This window comes from Gouania willdenowi, chromosome 12, assembly GCF_900634775.1.
Source record: "Gouania willdenowi chromosome 12, fGouWil2.1, whole genome shotgun sequence".
Lineage (NCBI taxonomy): Eukaryota > Metazoa > Chordata > Actinopteri > Blenniiformes > Gobiesocidae > Gouania > Gouania willdenowi.
This window is the reverse complement of record NC_041055.1, coordinates 15,587,093-15,602,762: the sequence shown is the minus strand read 5'-3', so window position 1 is coordinate 15,602,762 and position 15,670 is coordinate 15,587,093. Positions and strand designations below refer to the sequence as shown.

Below are 15,670 nucleotides of genomic sequence, written 5' to 3'. Positions count from 1 at the left end.
TGAAGAGTGAGAATCTAAACCTTAATGACAGTGGTTCCCAAACTTTTTGTGCCCAAGGCACACCAAAGGACCAGTAAAAATCTGAAGGCACGCCTATTGTGCAAAATAGCCTTTAATACACGTATCACTCATATCATGTACAATATCTATAAATGTGCATAATTATTTACTAATGCCAAAATAAATGTGACAGACAACTATATTACTCGTGAAATATTTATTAATGAAGTATTTTTTTAAAAAAAATTAAGGCATGGAGTTTGCCTCTGTATTATGAAATGAGTGCATACAAAGTAGTAAATTAAAAAATATTTTTTGTGTAGTTGTATAGTGCAATAAATGTATGGTTGTCACAAAATCCCACGGCACACCCGGACTTGCCTTAAGTAACAATGTAAGGTAAAAGTTCAGCTCTTACCTGTCAGTGTCACACTCTGTGCCTTTTCTCACTTAATGGGTAGATTTTAATGCAAAAATGGACTGCAATGATTGTTTTACAGAATACACATTTATATTCACGCTTATTATGAAGACAGGGACGCTGTACCATAACAAACCTGCATTCCACATGATAATGTGTTTTTAAAAGACAAGATTTTGAATTTTTTAATTATATTTTGTTACAACAGGGTACATTTTATGGTTATTTGGTGTTTTTTTATCCACTAGTGAAATAGAAATTTTGCATGTTCAACAAGTTTGTAATTTGTTTGCTTGACCTTTGTTGACCCAAATTCCATGGGTTTAATAGATAGCTGTTTTAGACTGTGGAGGTCGTTCAAAACTCTTAGTTGATAAAATGATTTCTGATGACTTCATGAGAGTCCATTTTGAAGGTGAAATTTCTCGTGTTGTTTGTCAAAAATCCAGATGACCTCAAAACACTTTGTTTGGATTGCTATCTTCCACGTCACCCACGTCCATTTGTGGATCAGTATTTGCATAACAGAAGGAAATGATGTACACAGACCACCTATCAACCATCCAAAACAAAGGGCTTGTTTGAGCAGGCTAAATATCAACCTCTCTACAACTGACTGACAAAGTCTGGCTCTCATGCGTAAAAAATGCTTAAAACACACACTGACATGTATAACACACGCAAACGTTAACGCACACGGCTGATCTCACGCCACGCCAGAGATGTTTGCCAAGCAGCCTGAGTGCTGACATCAATCAACAAGCCTAATGCAATGGAAATCAAATGTGGGTTGGTGTGATGGTGTTTTTTATTATGCCATTAGCCTCTCTCTTTCCTCATTAAAAAGACCCTTTTCTCTGCGAATGACCCGTGTTAGGCAGCTTTTAATGTCCTTCAGCAATCACAGATACAGGAATAAATATTCAAGGGTATGTGTCTATCATGTAGTTCATGTTTATTCAGACTATGTAAAGCTTTGTTGGTGCACTGTCACTGACATTCAAAAGGGGAAAACTGTTTCCATATGTTATGTACACACAGTATGAATGACAAAGTCTGGAATTTACCAGTACATTTACTAAAATGTTTAGAAATGTAATTTCATTTGATACCACATATCTCTTTTTTTTTTCTCTCTCTCTCTGTTTTTGAATAAGTTGATGAATTTTCAGAAACCTGCAAAAATGGTGTGAGGAATTTTTTTTTATTTTTTATTATTATTATTGTTTATAAAGATTTAGAGGATCTGTTTGATTACTAAGCCCATGTTTGCTTAGATTTAAACAGTTTTTCCTCATGGGGTTTTGTGTCAGTGCTTTAGAATAATAATTGTATTCTTTTTTATCTACTGTTTGACCTGATAACCAAAGAAAGTACTTGCTTTCTTAAGAAAAAAAGAAGAAAAAAACTACAAGTCCCTCATTGCAACTCGTAACCTCACCGGAAAAGAGTCGTTCACAGAGAGAGAGAGTTGCGACAACTCCGTTCACTCAAATGGTCCGTCTTTTTTTGTTTTATCCACAGCAATGGCGGTTCATGGAGCCTCACAATAGTTCCGGAAGTGAGCAGTTGACTGTTGTAGCCATTGTAGCCCAATGGAGCTAGAGCATAGTAGACAGTTTGTGATGCACTTTTGAACGGTATTATTATTATTATTATTATTATTATTATTATTATTATTATTATTATTATTATTAGCGTATCTAAACCCATTAACGTGTGCATAATTAACTAATTAATCAAGTCAAATTCCTTGTGTGTATAACTTTCATAACTTGGCCAATAAAGTTGATTTTACTCTATTCTATTTTAATTATTAATAATTAAGACATTACTTTCATATGACGGTGTATTGTATAAATCTTGTAAATCAATGAAGTTATTGACAACAAATTACCTAAAATACCAGTTATGTCACTCGGAATCAATGGATTCGAATTGCCCGTCTATAACTTCCGGAACGATTTGAGTCTATTTCAAACTTCCGTTGTCGCTATCATAGACATTATCTACATAGACACCTCATGGACTGACGCTGCCGACGATCCGTGCGGCCGCCATCTTGGACAGGTCTCTAATGCGCCTGGCCTGCATTTATTTCTACTGAGGAAGATGTATCCCCAATGACAATAATAATCAAAACTCCCCGAATTTTTACCCGATTTTCTCACGGTTTAGTTTGTTACAAACGGCAGATATTTAGTTATGATGCAGGACGCTGTCATCATTGAAACACACGTGCTTGCATGCTAAAAGACTTTGTATTATGCTCTAACAAAGACGTTTACATATTTGTAAATGATTGAATGAATGAATTTGATATACATTAAAAAAACAAGTTCGATTGTTCTTTTGAATTTATTACACACACACACACACACACACACACACACACACACACACACACACACACACACACACACACACACACACACACACACACACACACAAAATGTATTGTAGATTAATTTTTTTTCATTATTAATAATATAGTTTTATATTATATGAATATGGTATAAAATATGTAATATAAAAATACATTATATGAAACGAAACAAAATTAAACAGAATAAAGTTAAACTGTATTCATCATATTTTATGTTTTAGTTTAAAAAAAACAAACAACAACAAAAAAACACGTTTCTTCTTCACATTTTGAAGGTGTCCCAGTGATACAGACTTGAGGAGACAGTGGGAAGTTGTTTTAAGACGGAAGTCAGTCGGTCCATGAGGCGTCTACGTATAAAATGTGTATGCGTCTACTTATATAATATCTATGGTCGCAACTTTCGCTAAATGGCTCTGCACCGGAAGTATTTAATTGAACTGCTGTTGCATTGTGGGTAAGCAGAAAAAGGTTCAAAAGGAATCCCTGAAAGCGTCTGTCGCACGTTGCTCAGCCGCCAAGAAAGAACCATCCGCTAAAGTAGGCTCCTCAAGACACAAAGGTGACTAAAACATACTAACTTTAAGTTCACACATCATAGCTTAGTTGTAAACTTTATTTTTTGTTGACAGTTGTTCTCGGAACTCATTCATTACGGCGCTAAAAATGTGCTCGCTTGTGTTCACCGAATGAGTTTCAATCGTTTCTAGATCGTTAAAGAGGGACCGATGTGTGTAATAGTTTGTACAGTTCTTCGTTGTCTGATAACGGTGTGTATATCAGTGAGCATTTAAACTTAAGATGCAGCTTATGATTGTTCAATGTGTACCGCGGCTAACGTGGCTAATGTGCTACTGCTGAAGGGTACGTGTTATGGTTCATCTGGTGTCCGTCTCAATTAGTGACTCACTTCCGGTTTAATTTTCTCTTTTTTACGCAATATAAATCAATTGTTACTTAAGATTTTTAGTTTTAGGCTCTGCAGACTGTGGATATGTTACAATCATGTTTACTGTTTCATGTACATTAAGTGTTCTCGTTTTCAACATGTGTCCCTCTAAAATAATCCGGAAGTTTGTCACTACTTTAAATGACCACCGCTTTATCCATAGCACCGGGTTCTTCTCTACAACGATCTGGGAATTAAGTGCAAATCAATCCTATGTTTTAATAATAAAAACATCGTTTTGATCCATGTTAAATTGTGCCTGCAAAATTAGTTTAGATTCTAACGTAACACTTTAAGACTCTTCGTATTACAATAGATTATGAGACTTTTTATTCAATGTGAGTCACCATCCTCTTCTTCTGTGCAGGAACAACAAAGAAAATGTCCATCGGTGTTCCAATCAAGGTCCTGCATGAAGCAGAAGGCCACATCGTAACTTGTGAGACCAACACTGGAGAGGTTTACAGGGGCAAGCTGATAGAAGCTGAAGACAACATGAACTGTCAGGTCAGTGTATCAACACGTTTTTGAATGATGTTCTGCTGATAATCAGGATACTGTAGTGCAGGGGTCACCAACCTTTCTCAAAGTGACAGCTACTTCAAAGCTAGTGAATAATCTGAAGGGCTACTGGTTTGATTTTTGTTTTAAATTATTAATATTCACGTTTTCACTCTAATTAAAGAGTAAGATGGGGTTTTTCAACTTTAGGGCCATAACCCTGTTGGTGTCACCTGAAATTAAAATGGGGTCTCCTGAAATCTCTGTTAAAAAAATTACTGATGAAAATTGTATATATTTTTAATTTTTTCAAATACATCTCACAAACAATATCAAAGAACTGTATTCTATACTTAAACATTCTCAAGTGTAAATCTTAATAACATTTTAAAATCAAAATGAAATACAGAATGAAAATATCTGAGGTGGCACATCTGTATTGTTAAAGGAGATAATGTTTTTTTCAGGCACATAGTACCATTCTATAGCATACTCAAATAACTATGCTACCCACATTTATTGGGAAAATGCAGCAAATATTAAAAAAAACTTAAAAAGAAATTTTTTATTTTATTTTAATGAGTACAGACAACATAAGCCATAGGTTTATTAAAAAAGTATTTAAAATAGTGAAATTAAAAGCTAAATCTGCAGAGGCGGGTGCTGTGGGCTGAACTAAAGAAAAGAACATAGGAGGGGGAGGGGCCTCGTCCCCTCGAGCAAAACTGCAGGAAAATGGCTGCGAGCAGGAGATTTAAAGATGGTTCAAAAAGACATGAATCAATCTGATAAATACTGGAGGCATGTTTTTCAGGAGGGAATGACACACCAACATGATAGAAAGCTTGTAAAAGTGATTTTTACATGATACCCCCCTTTAAGACACTAACAAACTTTTCTAGAAAATTAATTCTAGAGGGAAACAAATGAACTGGGGGCACCAGGAGTTTGTGATATCAAAAGATTGGGAACCATTGGGGTAACATAAGGAAAACAACCAGTAAACTGAAGAAGAAACTTTTCAACATGCAACACTTTTTTTTTCCTTAATTCATGCACAGTTTCATTACATTTCATAGGAAATCATGGTTCCTATTTTATTTGCCACTAACAACCTTTTAACTGATCATGAAATGAGTAACATTTGTACAATTTTTAAAGATTTTGTACTGTTTTACAAAAATCTGAACAAATCTCATCACAATCTGTATCTTTAACTAAATTCTATCTGCAACACTAGACACTTAGATTTGTCCTAAAGTTTTAATGAAAATAAACATTTAAAAATGGTTAATTTAATACAAAACCAAGTGCCACAGCAGTATGTAGCTCTACTAATGCTCTGACTACATCTGTCACCTGTATTTACCTGTATGGTTATTAGTGCACCTGTAAGAACAGGCCTTGGGTTGAAATAATTTGTTCTATTTAGTTAGGTTTATCAAAGTTTGTTGATCCTACTTCAACGTTTTAGTTACCACTACATACAGCTGGCTGTGGTTTACTATTCACTACACTGAGCTCCACCCTCAAACTTCTTTATCATAATAGGCTGTTCATTTGTAGTGGAGCCCCATGAACTATTTTAAACATTATAAAGCAACATGTTTCATGGACAGATGGGGAAGTATCATGTATTGCTGATTTGTATTTGTTTGCAGAAAACTTGTGCTTTGAACTTCAAACCGCATGTGCTCAGTGTCTCATTCATAATTGACTACAACATACGAAAATGCAACAAATATCTACTGGAGGTGGGCGATGTGGGAAACGTATATCACGATTTTTTTCTTTGTGAATCACGATCACGATTTTATCATGATTTTTTTTTTCATTCAAATCATTTAGACTATTTAAAATTTATTTACCAATAAAACAAACCACTAACTACTTAAAATCATTGCCCTAAATGGAAAAAGGAATAAATGATTATTTAGGACAAGGTAATTATCTTTTTTTTTTTTAATTGTATGTAAGCATTTCATCAGACTGGTTCCTACTACAATTAACATCAAACAAAAAGGCTTACAAGTTATTTTAGTCAGTCATTTTTAGGGATGTAACTATTCACTCAACTCCCGATACGATTTGATTCACGATACTAGGTTCACGATACAATTTTCTCACGATTTATTTTACAAAATGGGACTGTAGACAAATGATGACTGAAAAATATTCCTTTATTTTTTGGGGGGGGAAAAAACTAGAAAATACTGTACTATTTTCCTTTTATTTTTCATTGTCAAAAGAATCCCTTGATAAACAATTCAAAACAATGCAATTTAACTAAATAAATCTTGAATGAAATAAATAAAGGAATAATACAAATGAAGAAGAAACCTATTAATTTAAATTCTGGTTCTATAGTAAACAATTCAAAACTACATAATAGTTCTTTTTCTTTTTAAAAGTGCAACTGAAAATGTATTTTGTACCTTAACAATTAAACTTTAAAAAAAAAAAAAAAAAACAGTCATTTTACTGTATTTACGTCAGATATTTGTTTGGACCAGCAGAGGGCGCTGGTAACCCAGTGGTCGGTTGGCATGCAGATATTCCACCAGTGAATAAGAGATGCTATGCTAGCAGACAGAGCTAATAGAAAAACGTGATTTTTACAGATATTCACGTAATATTACAGATATTATTTCGATGCTAAAGGAGTAAAGAATCATTTATGAACATGTTTAAGAGTAAATGGCGGCCAGAAAGAAAGAAGTAGCAGATTCCGCCCGCCACGTCCGCTTCTGGAAGGATTAATATATAGCGCCCTCTGCTGTTTAAAAAAAAGTACTGCGATTCATTTTTCAGAGCATCGATGTGAACCGTGGTACCTATGAATCGATTTTTAACTGCCTTACGATTAATTGTTACATCCCTAGTCATTTTACTTTAACTAAAGTGGTAGCATTAGCATCACTTGCTACATAACAAGACAGCATATCAGTCTAGTGATTAAAAATAAAACTTTACTGCTTTGGTTACATTAGGCCTGGGTGATATGGAACAATATTCATATCTCTATATTTTTCCTCAAAATGGCAATAGGTGATATCACCTCCATTTATTTTTTTCAATAGTTTTACAAGAAAAACAATAATGGGTCAAAGTCAGTGGAGAAAAATGTCACAAATACCCTTTTATTAATCACGAGCAGCACAATATCAACATTTTGTATCATTTTTGACTTATTCCTTCATTAAGGCTGAAATGTGATTAAATTATGTAGTGTTTCTTTTTTCAGGGCAGCTTTAAGTTGCTGAAAGAAGTTTTTAAAGTAAACCGCATTCAGGACACTGTCTCTTTAAGAGTGTGGAAACAGCCCTGTGAGCAGCAGCAGATCTCTGCTACAGCGCAGCGACAGAGCGTTAGTTCGAGAAGAGAAACACATGCAGAACTGATGGCGTTTAACAGACAGACGGACATCTACACTGAGCCTCTGACAGATAGCCGCTAACACGGAGGAAGCAGCACAGCTTACTGTGTTCGTGCACTGGGGGGGGCATAGCGTACTTCTGCCCTGTTTAAGCGCTTAATTAATCTTAATTAATGTCTGTAACGCTGACTAGCAAATGGTGTGATTTGGCAGAGAAAAAAAACCATTGGATGGTCTCTGTATGGACTACAGACATATGACAGACACGGCACCACAAGGGTTAAAATGTGAACTACAGACGGTTCTACGATCTCCGTGATTCGGGAGATCGTCATGTTGTAATCCTTTACGATCTAATATCGTCAGATCGCACACCCTTAATATCTACCAAATAATTTAGATCAAAGCCAATATTAGACAAAATTGCCTGCTTGAATTTAATTCAACTTTAAATGCTATATGAAGTGCAAGACAAAGGCTGTAATCATATTTCACCAGAAGTAATGTGAGCCATTGCACAACTCAAAAGTAATTTGTATAATTGGAAGAAAATTAAGACATAATGGGGAAAAAAAACAATCTTTACAGCTGAACTAAAAATGGACACTTTTTCCATTTCATAAAGGCTGAAAAGAAGCGGCCCATTCAAGCCAGGTGTTGTAGAGTTGAATACAATTTTATCTAAATAACGACGACACAATTATTCGTAGTACCAATACAATGAATACAACTGATGTGTTTATTTGTATTCCTGACTTACATAGTTGGGTTCTTACATACAATATTATAATTTAGCAGATGTCTGCTGAAGCATTTTGAGTTTTTATTTATTTATTTTTTTGCTGCAAAATAGTGTTTAAGGTGTACTCACACAGGCAACTACGGCCGTTCCTAACCAGCTCTGTGCATATGTGAAAACAAGGGGGCCATTGTCTGGCCTGCGTAGGTGTGAACTGCACCGCATAGGGGGTAACGGCCCGATGGTCCTGCTGGAAGAGGTGGTCCAAACAGCGTGCCAGACTGGCACGGTGGACAGCGCATGCGCACACGACTCGACCCGCGCACAAAACGTGATGACGTTGGTACCGTGCGATGCTTTACGGCACAAACATTAGCATTCCATAATGATAGCGGTGTCAGAAGTGCTTGTTAGCCGATGAAAATGTCAGAGTTGGCGTTACCTGAGGATATATGAACGACATCTCGGAGAACTCATGGAGGCAGAGGACAACGTGACCGTCAGGACTTCTTTGCTCAGCCTACAGCGAACTGTAACAGAGTGTAGCAGCTCATCATCAGGTCCGGGTATTTCCGAGGATATAAATAAGCATATAAATCATATTACTGGTATATTAACCCATATAAACCAAAAAACGTGTCATGTTCTCAAAATACCAGTAATGTTACACATTTGCAGCAGTAAAATGTCCCATTTCCATATTTTTTGGTTTATATGGGTTAATATACCAGTAATATGTTATGGACTCTCTCACACACACACGCACAGTTAAAACAAACACAAATACTCTGTCCTAAACTATCTCACACATTAAAAGCATCCATTTAATGTTATATTAATGTACACAAAGACTAGCTCCACAAAAGCATTTATTGATCCAGAAATTGAACTGACCTTAACTTATAGGCTGTTTCCTTCTTTGTTTTCAAATCCCTTTAAACCTACATCCATGGTGGTTTTTATCATCCAAGAATCTTCATTATCAATTAAATCCACCGCTGTTTGTCTCTTTTAATTTCTCTTTCTTTCTCACTCAGACTTTGGTTCTCTCTCTTTTCCTCGTGTCGATTTCGACAAAACAAAGCGACATCTTTAACTCATTCAGTGCCAGCCATTATCAGATTTTCTACTCCCCAGTGCCAGCTGTTTTTGAGCATTTTGACTGATTTTAAAGACCAACAGAATATTTTTTACTATGACTATCTGAAATCTGACATCAGATTCTGAAAGATTAAAGCCTCTACTTTCATTAAAAAAAAAATTTGTTTCTGGCTTGTTTTGTTCTTTTGTAATCAGCCGTTGAAAAGAGCAAGTTTTCACAAATCTTCAGTTTCAGAGCAAAAAGCTGAGAAAACAGCCTTTTTCTTAATAAAAAAAAAAAAAAACCCTGTCAGTGAGTTTAAAGCTATTTTTTTGCTTTAGTGACAACTCTAACATCTGAACAGTGTTTCCTTATATAAAACATAAAAAAAAACAAAACACTGAGACCGGGCTTTTGATGGCAAAATTATTATTTATCTATCTGGTTCAGAGTTGAATGGATTTCTTACTGTATTTTGGCGTTCTTCCAACTTTCTCTCCGTCATTTTCTCACCACATTATCCATGAGTTCCACACATGCTCTGGTCGAGTATGCGCTGCTGGGAACGTCAACTCTGTTCGTAGCGCCATTTTCTCATAAATGCCTTTCCTTTCTCCCTCTGAATTCTGCTGAGCATGGATGATCTCTCATCCAAAGGTGCGCCGCTACCTCCTACATGTCGCCTATTATTTTGCTCTCTGGCTCACAGGCTGAGGGTATTTTTGTACCCACCTCCACACCACTCCTCCTCCCGACACGCAGGGATGACCCGTTTAGCCCGGTTAGTTGATGGTTTTATCTCACGATCACAACATTATCCATAATCCACTCAGGTCCACACATGTTCTATGTTAGTATGTGAAGCTGTGAGCTGCTGGATACGTCACAATATCACTCTGTAGTGCCATAATCTCCATTTTTTCCTGCTTCTTCCTGCTTTGCTGGGTAGCATCAGTGGCTAATCTCACATCTAAAGGTGCACTGCTGCCATCTTCAGGGCACGGTTGGTCACTACAACACCCCACAGCTTAGATATTGATGAGGGCCCTCCGCCAAGGTGTTTTCTAGTAATCCCCGTGAAAAAACGCAAATGACGAGTTATCTCGTCAATGGCACTGAGTGAGTTAATGTTTCAATCATGTGAGTAAAATTAAATTTACCGACACTGACTGATGTTATTTGTCCGATACAGCAAATATGGGCATTTGAATTATCGTGTTGCGTTCAGGGGCCCTGGGAAACCCAGTTCGGTAGTATAATCCAGCTGTGAAAAGAGGACGTGTCTGGGTAAATCTGGACTTATAGTTACCCTATGCAACAGAAGATAAGAAATGAACAGCATGTACTGTCCACAACAAACCCAGAGTCGCTTAATTATGACGTAATGCCGTATGTGTGTCGTAAATGAACTTGATGACATGTTTGTCTGTGGGAACCGAGTTGAGCTGGTGATCATATCCGTTTTACCGTGCCAGAGGAGGGACGGGGAGGGGGTGTTCCTGCTGTGAGCTTGGAACGGCCCAAGCTGGCAGTATGAGTACTCGCTAAGATTAGCATTTTGTTATCCAAACTGTTGCTCAGTTGGTAGAATGTTCGTCTTCTGGACCTGTTTAATGTGTCCTTGGGCAAGACATTGCACCCCAAGTTGCTCTCATTGGTTCATTAGTGCCTTGCATGATAGCTCTGTCCTATTGGTTAGTGATTGAGGTGATATTGTGACGCAGTTTCGGTAGAGCTGGGCAAAAAATCAATTAAAATCGAATTTTTAGATAAAACATTTTATTTTGCAAATTCGAGTTTAAAAAAAATATAAATATATATATTTTATTTATTTTTTTCCCGCCACAGTTTTTTGTGTTCCGATGTAAGATGGCCCCCTCTTTGTTTACATTTGTTTTCCCTTTGAGTAGGTTATGTGTGTCACAGGCATGTTCAATTTTTATTCGCACTATGCTGAGATGCTAAGGGAAGAGTTTATTATTTTTTTAATTGTAATGTTGTAAAATATGTAGTAGTCTGATTTCTTAATCAGAAAATTGAAGCAACTGTGAAGTTGCTGTTGAACTTTTGCTTAAACCTTGTTAAAGCTTGAAATAGTTGAATGACAGAGCCTCATTTACTTTTTATTTTGGGATTATTCTATGCATTTCAACTCGAGGATAATCACAGCAATAAAGTTGCACTTTTGACAATATGTCTGCAGTCATTTTTAAGTGCATTAAAAAAAAAAATCGAGATTTTCTTTAAAAAATCAGATTTATTTTTTCTTATTTTATGAGTTTGGGATGACTTTGGTGCCATGGTAATAAAAGCATTTTATAAATCAAGTCCATTTACCATCCAATTAACCAACTGAAAAACATATCAAGACAAATCAATTTCTAATAGATTTTCCTAATGCTTCCTTTGTCTGTATGATTTATTTTTTTTTATGCTGGAAAAATTCCCTCAAGTTCCATCTTTTGTCAGAAATATTAACTTTGGTAATTTTTCAAATGTTCTGATTGGTTGTGATTGTCTCTTTGTACAGATGTCTAATATCACAGTCACTTACCGTGATGGTCGGGTGGCACAGCTGGAGCAAGTCTACATTCGTGGGAGCAAGATCCGATTCCTGATCCTACCCGACATGTTAAAGAACGCTCCAATGCTAAAGAGTATGAAGAATAAGAACCAGGGTTCTGGTGCAGGAAGAGGCAAAGCAGCTATTCTCAAAGCACAAGGTAAGACAGGCTGTATCTGTGTTAGAGCATGACAATGACTAAATGCCATCAGAGCCTGACCTACATGGGATTTTTTTATGGCAGATACCAATATTGGGGGTTTTAACAAGCAAATATCACGTATATGTACTGTATATATATGTATATGTAACCTGATATATGAAATAAGAACATTGTGCATGAACACACATTCTTAGAATACCCAAACTATGATTCAAGACAAAGAAGAAAAAAAAAATCTAGAGCTGAAGATCTTTACCCGAATTCAGTCTTAATTTCTGTTTCACACGTGCTCGGTTCAGGCGCTGTGGTAAATGAGCGGTCAGGTGGTGCGTTTTGATTAGCGCAAGAAAGATGCACAAATAAGTGCCACAAAATGAATAAATTATGTTTAAAAATGTATAAACGGCTCATTTATGGCTTGCGATCACTCATAGATTTGAAATGTGGCTGGCTGTAACCAGTTCAGGCTATAAAAAAAATCTGCTTAATTCGGGCTGTGACGGGTTGAACTTTTGAGCCTGATTACAGTTCTACTAAATTAAAATAACTTAAATTAGTAACACTGTCAACATAAGGACTTTAAAGGCACTGCTCGATAAGAAAAGGCAAACTGTATTTATGGAATCCAATGTTAAAAAAAAGCATTCAATACTAAAGTCCCCCAAAATTGCAAACGGTAAACATGGATAAATCAAAAATCATCATTACTGCTGATTCAAAAGTGGCCGCTCACTAAGCAGAAAGTTACAGTTACAGAATCACCACACAGAAAGATATTTACTACATCAGTTACATATTAGAGGCTGATGGATTAATCAGTTGAACTATTGACCGATGATTAATCTGCTTCCAACAAAAACAGACATTACTGTACTGTGTAAACAGACATTACTGTACTGTGTAAACAGACATTACTGTACTGTGTAGGCTGTTCCTCATCAGTGTTACAAAATGATCTGCTTTTGTTCGGTTTCCTGCAGTGGCTGCCAGAGGACGAGGTCGTGGTGGAATGGGACGAGGAAACATCTTCCAAAAGAGGCGATAACTGCTCCATATGGTTTCACTGTTGGTTCCTTTGTTTTTTTTTTTTAATATTTTTTGTTTAAATCAGAGCATGATTAATGTTTTGCCTCCAAACTTTGCAATTTAATGTTTTGTAAAAATAAACTCAATTCGATTGAAAATGTCTGGCTTGTTTTTCTTTGATTTTAATTTGAGTCACATGTGGCATCATTTCTTGAAATGATTGTCTAATCACTGTGGACAAGATAACGCATTGATTTGTTTAATTTATAGAATTTAAAGTTAGTAAGTTGAGGCATTAGGTGTCTGTTTATTTACGCTGATCGTGAATTAACGCTCTGGTTTAATGATTTATCATCAGTGTGTGGAATAACAGCGTTTAAAATAATGGCATAATGTAACGGTGTTTTTTTTTCAGTAAAGGGTTAATCTAACTAATTACTTTTTACGCTGTTGTCGTTACTGAACGTTAAATGCGGTGCCTTACGTGTATTGATTGAATAAACTTATCCGAAAGCATCCCCGGCTTCTTACTCGGCTATAGTGAGGAGGTGGGTTAAAAACAAGGTGAGTGATTATGATTGGCTAAGGTGGCGTCATGTTTCATGGTAGCCAATCAGAGCCAGTGTTTTTACACACATTCCAGCACACACACACCACAGATTTGATGAAGCAGCAGAGATGGTGAGCGTGGAGCAGTCGGATGAAAAGTTGTCATTTTTAAGGAGGCGATGCAAACGCTACTTAAAATTAATTGTGGTCAAAGGTAAGAACGTACATGTGAAGTGTTCATTATATCCAGGAGAGAAGACTTTGTCCACATCTGTTGTAAGCAACTCAAATTTAATGAAGCACCTCACAATGACACATCTAAAAAATCTGAATTATTTGAGATATAGCAACTTTTTTTTTTTTTTTTAACAGTAAAACAAATAGTTACTTTTATTATAGAGTAATTCTACTTGTTACTAACGCAGATACTTTTTGGATCAAGTAGTGAGTAACTGACTAATTACTTTTTTAAAGTAACGTTCCCAACACTGGTTATCATGAACTAGGATGCATTATTAGTGATCAAGTCCCTGCTTACATCCTGATGGCAACAAGCCAAGGGTCTCCACTATTACTCCGAATTATTCATTTTATTAAGGTAATGGCTTCTGTAATGTCGTGTGGGGCGGGGCTTCCCTTTTTGCTGCTCCTGTCACACTCTGTGCTGTCTGCTTTGCATAGAGAACTGAGGAAACCAGGGCAACACAACTTCTGTTTACATTTTGCTCTTTTCTGGTTTCTCTAAATGGCAGAGTTGATTTAGGCACAGTTTGTTTTCAAAGGCTTTTGAAGACTGTTGAAATTAGCCTCAAGATAGTGCATTTGTTTAAAAAAAAAAAATTGTGCAAATTCATCACAATGTTTAACTGTTACACTGTACTTAAGATGTGTAACTACCAAATACACAATACCTGCCTCTGGAATAAACTTTATTGTAACAAGGGAGATTTTCAGTAGTGTATTGTTTTTAACCTTTTTTCATTCACTCAAAACTAACTGATTTTTAAAGCTATACATTATATATAGTTTAGTAAATTGCTTAAGCCATGCATCTGGATTATCACAGCACGGGCATGCTAGTGTTATAAGCAAACACTGAAAGACTGCTGCTGTGCTGTAGCCTAAATGTCATTCATTAAAATATTTTATTGGATAAGTAAAAAGACAGTACACAGCCCGGTGCATTTTATTATCAGTAAATGTATATGTGTAGCGCATTTCATACATAAGGCAATTCATTGTGTTTTACATGATCAAAAAGTGCAACAGAAAACATTTAACAGTGTAAAAATCAGTAGAGAGAAAAAGAGTGCCTATAACTTAGATTTAAAAATGTTCACATGTGATGCTGACTTCAGCTCTGCTTTCAGTTTGTTCCACTTCTTTGCAGCATAACAACTAAAAGCAGCATCACCATGTTTACTGTGAACTCTGGGTTCCACTATATGACCTGTGTCCATAGATCTGAGAGACCTGCTGGGTTCATACCTGACTAAGTAGAAGTACCGTTACTTAATTAAAATTGTACTCACATACAAGTAAGTCATACATAAAAATAATCAAGTACTGTACAAGTCAAAAGTAGCTCAATTAAAAAGTACTTATTAGGTTTATTTATTTTTGGGAATAAATCTTGCCTTTGCATACAATAAACACCTCATGTATAAACTTAAAAAGGAATGTTGCACGAATGGAAATGTATTTATTTTTAAGGCATCTTTATAAAATATGTTTGTCAAAATGTACAATTAGTTTAATAACACCAATACATTTAATTTAAAACAAATAACCAGGCTCTATATATAGCTACATGTATGAACTCTAAAACAGAAGATAACCGGCATTCTATGCTGTTTTGGTGAGGTCCATTACGTTTAAATCTGATTATGATGTCATGCATTTGATTGTTTGGTTAT

General features: G+C 35.9%; 1 protein-coding gene across 1 annotated transcript; it reads left to right on the top strand.

Moving 5' to 3' along the window:
- The first annotated feature begins 3,246 nt into the window (after positions 1 to 3,246).
- snrpd3l (small nuclear ribonucleoprotein D3 polypeptide, like) lies at positions 3,247 to 13,363 on the top strand. Its single transcript, XM_028462983.1, has 4 exons — positions 3,247 to 3,369; positions 4,124 to 4,263; positions 11,984 to 12,176; positions 13,160 to 13,363. The coding sequence occupies exons 2-4, from the start codon at positions 4,138 to 4,140 to the stop codon at positions 13,222 to 13,224; spliced, it is 384 nt and encodes a 127-aa protein (XP_028318784.1). The 5' UTR covers positions 3,247 to 3,369; positions 4,124 to 4,137; the 3' UTR covers positions 13,225 to 13,363.
- Positions 13,364 to 15,670: the final 2,307 nt, after the last annotated feature.

What these genes read in the sequence shown, in the direction of transcription:
- snrpd3l (XM_028462983.1), top strand. Translation starts at nt 4,138, where the DNA reads ATGTCCATCGGTGTTCCAATCAAGGTCCTGCATGAAGCAGAAGGCCAC. An exon ending in AAGACAACATGAACTGTCAG is followed by an intron (nt 4,264 to 11,983) that starts GTCAGTGTATCA and finishes CTCTTTGTACAG; the next exon opens with ATGTCTAATATCACAGTCAC. An exon ending in AGCTATTCTCAAAGCACAAG is followed by an intron (nt 12,177 to 13,159) that starts GTAAGACAGGCT and finishes GGTTTCCTGCAG; the next exon opens with TGGCTGCCAGAGGACGAGGT.